Source organism: Tamandua tetradactyla, chromosome 22, assembly GCF_023851605.1.
Source record: "Tamandua tetradactyla isolate mTamTet1 chromosome 22, mTamTet1.pri, whole genome shotgun sequence".
In the NCBI taxonomy this organism is placed as follows: domain Eukaryota; kingdom Metazoa; phylum Chordata; class Mammalia; order Pilosa; family Myrmecophagidae; genus Tamandua; species Tamandua tetradactyla.
Genome location: NC_135348.1, coordinates 13,814,400 through 13,820,399, shown reverse-complemented (window position 1 = coordinate 13,820,399; position 6,000 = coordinate 13,814,400). Strand labels below are relative to the sequence as shown.

The window sequence follows — 6,000 nt, the reverse complement described above, 5'->3', positions numbered from 1 at the left end:
GGCACACAACAAACTGAATAAATCTAAGGGACAATGGGCTGTGCAGAATGGGCCAGAAACAAATGAACAAATATGCTAAGGTCTCTCTCAAAAAATAATCATTAAAAAAAAATGAGGGCGGGCCACAGTGGCTCAGCAGGCAAGAATGCTTGTCTGCCATGCAAGAGGACCCGGGTTCGATTCCCGGTGCCTGCCCATGTTAAAAAAAAAAAAAATGAGAGCCTGGATTGTGGGCCCTTATAGCAGCCACATTTGGTCTGAAGTTGTGGATGTATTTCTGGATCCTCAGACACTGAGCTATGTGTGTATCAGCTGGTATTTCCCTGGAGCTTTGAGTAGCTCTGTGACACCTGGGTCTCAGAAACAGCATGCTGCAGACCTGAAGGTTAGCCTAGCTATATATAAGTAACAGCTGAAGTAACAGAGAAACAGATGAGGCCTCAAATTTGAAAACAAAGCCAGTCTGGCTGGGTCTAAAGTAAATCAGATACAGGGTAAATGATGACAGCGTATGTAATCTAGACATTCAGCTGTTGTATGAGACAAAGGCAGCGACGTTTATTATGTCTAGAACCTAAATTTTCTGTAACACATAGTCTGAATCAGCCTGTTTGGATAGCTCATCTAGACAGCCCAGACCCCTGGAGTCCAGAAGGGGAACAAGCCCTTGCAATTCTCTACAGCTTGGTGTAGTGCAAAGATACATCTTAGACTATGGTGGACTGATAATTAAAAATATTGGTAGAGTCCCTTGAGTATCTGAAGGGGAAAACATGTATATAAAACTACTAAACTCTCCCAGCTGGCATTGTGGGATCCAAGGCCTACCTAACCAAAAGGAGTAAAATAAATGCAACAAAATAAGGTTGCAGTGGCTAAGAGATTTCAAATAGAATAGGCTATTCTGGAGGTTACACTTACACAAGCTTTAGCTAAATATTGCTAATTCCCATGGTACAGCAAGCCCCAACCAACAGTATTCCTGTAAACCCTAAAGAATACACAGGTCTGAGTCTCTGTAAGTTTCACTCACTAAGTTTATTTTTCAGAAACTTAAAACCTCCAGCTTGTTCCTATGCTAGAGAAGCCCTGAAACCCAGAGACACCAATTTCTCCAAGAACATCAACCAGTTGCATACCCCTACCCCATGCTGACACCACTTTTTCAACAAGAGGAAGTTATAATGGTCATTGCCCAATTATCCCTAAAAATTGGGAGAAGGTTCAAAGGAAAAGGAGGAGTTGTAACAGAGAAGACAAGATTTAACACGAGCTTAACTACAAATCATTATACTGATACTTCTTTTTAGTCTCCAGTGCCTTACAGTAGATAGAAGGAAATACCTGAAATGGTGGGATTGTAACTCATACCAAACTTTGACGTTTGTTCCATAACTACTTGCTAAAATGTTCGGTTGAAATCCATCACTTTTCTGCACATACTGAATATTTCACAATTTAAAAATGTTCAGAAAAAAGGTAACAATTACAAATTTCTGTTTTAGATGCCACTCACGTTTTCACTAAGATTACTACATGTTTCAAAATACTGAAAAGTCTGAGTGAATTTTTAAGTATCTTCAGGCCCAGACACCTGAGATTTGCTCCAAATTCTTATCAAGAAGTGGCTAATTTTCGACCGTTTTGATTTGAAAAAGCACTAATTATTAAAAACAAACAAAAACCTAAGGGGAAAAGCAAACACACCAACAAACGTATTTTAAAAAGTTAGAAATGGGGCGGGCCATAGTGGCTCAGCGGCCGAGTTCGCGCCTGGTGCAGGAGACCCGGGTTCGATCCCCGGTGCCCGCCCATGTTTTAAAAAAAAAAAGTTAGAAATGTTGTGAATATGGTTGAGAAAGGGGCGGGGAGTTCGTCGCAGAGTTGGCAAATCCGGACGGATGGCGACAGCCTATCCCTCCTCTGTAGCCAAACTGCCTCTTTTTGTCCATATAAACTGAGGTCAGGATTCCGCCGCGTCAGAAAATGCGTGTAAAAGGTAGCCCTCAATACCTTTCTAAAAAAGAAAAAAAAGGCACATTAACACCGAAGTGGAAAGATGCGCAGGCGCCAGGGCGCCAGGGTTCGCAGGCACGTGACGACAATACCCAGGCTCAGACAGGCGGGGAACAGCCAGCCCAGGCCACGCCCAACGCAGGCCCCGCCCCCTCAGCCCAGGCCCCAGCCCGCGCACGCGCCGGTCTCTCCCAAACCCTCCTCCCGGCCGGGCGCTTGCCGGAGCTGCCGGAGCCGCTAGGGGGCGCTGCAGGCCGTCCGGGCGAGGGACAAGCGCCTCTCCCTCCTCCTGCCCTTCTCTGCTCCGCCCCCGGGGCGGTCTAGGCGCCAAAATCAAACCCGCCCTGGCCCACCCCTCGCCTCGCTCTTTGGCCGTGCCACTGGAAGACTTTCCGCGCGCGCCATGGTAAGAACTGAGATCACGTTGCCGGGTCGCCTTCTTGCCTAGTGTCTGGGGCTTCATAGCCCATCGGCCTAGAAATTGGCTTCCGGGCTGCGGGAACGGGCGTCCGGGCCCTCAGAGCACTCCGGGGGGCGGGGGTTGGGGGAGGGGCGGTCACAGGGTGAGGCCGCGGCTTTTGGGCGCTTCCGGAGCGTCGCGAGGCGGCCCCGGGAGCGCGCCCGCGACCACCTGTGTCCGCCGCCGGCTCCGGCGCTATCCCCGGACCGCGGGACCTGGGGGGCGCGGAGCTGCAGACCCGAGCCCTCCGCCTCGGTCCCCCGCCCGGTGGTCGCGGGAGGGAACCGCGGGGCGTCCACGGCCCTCCCTGCTCTTCTGCGCCCGGCGTCTGTCTCCCGAGCGCACCAAGGCGGGTTAGGTTAAAACACCCGAAGTGTTCATGAACGTGACTCGGGTTTTCCAGGCCATTAAACTAAGAAGATTTGTCAAGAATACCATGAGTCACGTGCAAATTTCCAGATTCTGTCACCACAGATGCAGGTTTTCTAAGAACGGATTGGAAGTGCGAGCCCGAAAGCACTTCGGGACGCGGTCAAACGCCCCAGGTCCCCAAAAGCCGGCCCTTGGTTTTGTTTTTTTTTTTTAATTTAAACGGAACTGTTTGTTTGCAATATTGATGATTAGCGCTGACAGTTGGGGGGAAATGTACAGCACGTGCATTTTGGGCAAACAAATTTTACGCCAAACAATGGAATATTATATAGCCATTTAAAATTCACTAGGTAGATGTATCTTTTAACGTTTTTGCTTTTTTGTTGTGAAATATATGCTAAAAAGCAATAAATTTCGAAGTACATTTTAACAAGTAGTTATAGAACAGAGTTTAAAGTTTGGTATGGGTTACAGTTCCGCTGTTTTCATTTTTCTTCTAGCTGCTCTAAGACGCTGGAAACCAATAGAAATATCAATATAACGATTCAGCAGTCTTACTCCTTTGTTGAGTCCTACCTTCTCTATTATACACTTCCTTCTCTTTAAATAACATATACATAAAAGCAATAAGTTTTCAAAGTACATCGGAACAATTTGTTTTAGAACAGATTTCTGAGTTTGGTATGGGTTACACTTCTACAATTTTGGGTTTTTATTTCTAGCTGCTCTAAGGTACTGGAGGCTAAAGGAAATATCAATATAATGATTCAGCAATCACACTCAGTTGTTAAACCCTGCCTTCTCTGTATAACTCTGCCATCACCTTTGATCTTTTTGCCGCTCTTTAGGTACATTTGGGCTATGCCCATCCTGACTTTCTCATGTTGGAAGGGGCTGTTGGTAATATGGGATGGGGGATGGAACTAGGTGATGTTCTGGAAAGGCTGGCCCCTCTCATTTCAGGACTTAACTGGTCCAGGGACCCATCTGGAGGTTGTAAGTTTTGGTGAGTTACCGTAATGCACGGAACCTTTGTAGAATCTTATATAATGCCCTAGATAGTCTTTAGAATTGGTAGGGATGGTTTTAGTTGGGATTTGGCAAGTTATTATAGCTAGCAATGTCTAACTGAATCTTATGTAAGAGTGACCTCCAGTGAAGCCTCTTGACTCTGAACCCTCTCAGCCACTGATACCTCATTTGCTGGCTTTTGGTTTTTGACAATTGGTTTTTTGTTCTTTTAACTTTTTTTATTGTATGATATAACATCTATACAAAGCAAAGAAAGAAGAAAGCAGTAGTTTTCAATGCACTCTTCAACAAGTAGTTACAGGACAAGTCCCATAGTTTATCATGGCTACCATACCGTCATCTCTGATTTTTCCTTCTAGCTACTCCAGAATATAGGAGGCTAGAAGGGGAATAAATATTTTTTATCATCACAATCAACTTTTTTTGTGTGTGTGAAAAATAAAATGTATACAAAAAAACAATAACTTTCAAAGCACAGCACAACAATTATTTGTAGAACAGATTTCAGAGTTTGATACAGGTTACAATTCCATAATTTTAGGTTTTCACTTCTACCTTCTCAAAGATACTGGAAACAAAAAGAAATATCAGTATAATGATTCAGCAATCTTACTCATTTGTTAAACCCTACCTTCTGTGTTTAACTCCACTATCACTTTTGACCTTTCTCCCACTCCTTAGGGGTATTTGGGCTATGACCATTCAAACTTTTTCATGTTGTAAGGGGCTGTCATTAAAATGGGGTAGGGAGATGTAACTAGCTGATGTTCTGGAGAGGCTGGGCCCTCTAGGTTTCAGCACTTCTGCTCCAGGGACCCATCTGGAGGTTGTAGGTTTCTGGCAGGTTTCCCTAGTGCGTGGAACCTTTGTACAAACTTATATATTGCCCTAGGTGCTCTTTAGCATTGGCTGGAATGGTTTTGGCTGGAGTTTGGCAGGTTATGATAGGTAGCAATGTCTAACTGAAGCTTGCATAAGAGTGACCTCCAGAGTAGCCTCTGGACTGTTTGAACTCTCTCAGCCACTGATACTTTATTTGTTGTGTCTTGGTTTTTGACAGTTGGTTTTATATATCACAATGTCCAGAGCAACTTTTCCCAATTGCCCAGTTTCTGAAGTAGTTGAATGGATCTTGACGTTATGCTAGGTAGATGGATTCTGTGATAATCCTTTGATTTTACTAAAGTGCAAGAATCACTGCTTTTTTGTGCCTTGAACAACTAATTGTATAGGGAGTTTGCCCCTTTATTAGGCAAGCATTGCACAGAGTTAGTCTTCCTTGCATGCTGTGATGGATTAAGTTTGGTAAAATCCCAAATAGTCTATTTGTGAGTTTAATGTCTTTTTATTCGTCAAATCATTTCCATAAATGTTGAGTTCCATGCTGTTTTCTGCTTCTGTTGGCAAAGAATCAATATCTAATTAAATGAATCTCTGATTTTAACATCTTAATTTAGTTAAGTGGTGGCTATTTTGGCAAGCTGTTGGTGGACAAATATCTAGACTGTATGTATTTGTTTGAAAATACTTGTCCAGATGTATTTATAACTGATAACGGCTTCTTTGTGGTTAAACTAACAACCCAACCACCAGGGCATAAAATGGTATAAGAGGCCAAATAGGACCACCCTTAAAATATCTGTTACTCCCTGGTATCATATTTCTCTGTTGAGTTACTAGTCTAATTTAGCCTCAGATAGCCAACTGCTGAGAGCTGTGGAGCATGTGGGCATTAACTTTGTCCTTTTGCCTAATCCACTCTGCACATGTTTTGTCCTCTAATACTAAATGTTTTAATCTGCTGCTAACTTTTTGGGTGCTTACTTCTGGTAATGGAGGAACCTAAATTAGAATAAAATAATTTTTATAAGATAATACTTCTTACTTTTTATGTATTATCAAGAAATAACTTTAGTGTTATGACAAACTTTCCTCCTTTTACTCTCTTTCATGATTGTGGATTAATAACTGTTTTGATTTGTTGTACTTCCTGGGTAAGAAATTATTAAGTCTACGCATATTTTTGGAATTGGAGAAGTGCAATGTAGTCTGCCAAATTTAAGGACAGTAGATGACATCTACTTTAAAATTTTATTATAACTCATCAACAGGGTTGACTT

General features: G+C 43.3%; 1 protein-coding gene across 2 annotated transcripts in view; it reads left to right on the top strand.

Annotated features, from left to right (window-relative positions):
• The first annotated feature begins 2,220 nt into the window (after positions 1-2,220).
• Positions 2,221-6,000, top strand: part of MND1 (meiotic nuclear divisions 1) — a 126,143-nt gene continuing 122,363 nt past the window's right edge. For both annotated transcript variants that reach the window (XM_077139577.1, XM_077139576.1), the window contains exon 1: positions 2,221-2,422. In XM_077139577.1, coding sequence (XP_076995692.1) covers positions 2,420-2,422 — 3 coding nt within the window. In that variant the 5' untranslated portion in view covers positions 2,221-2,419. The remainder of the gene's footprint in view (positions 2,423-6,000) is intronic.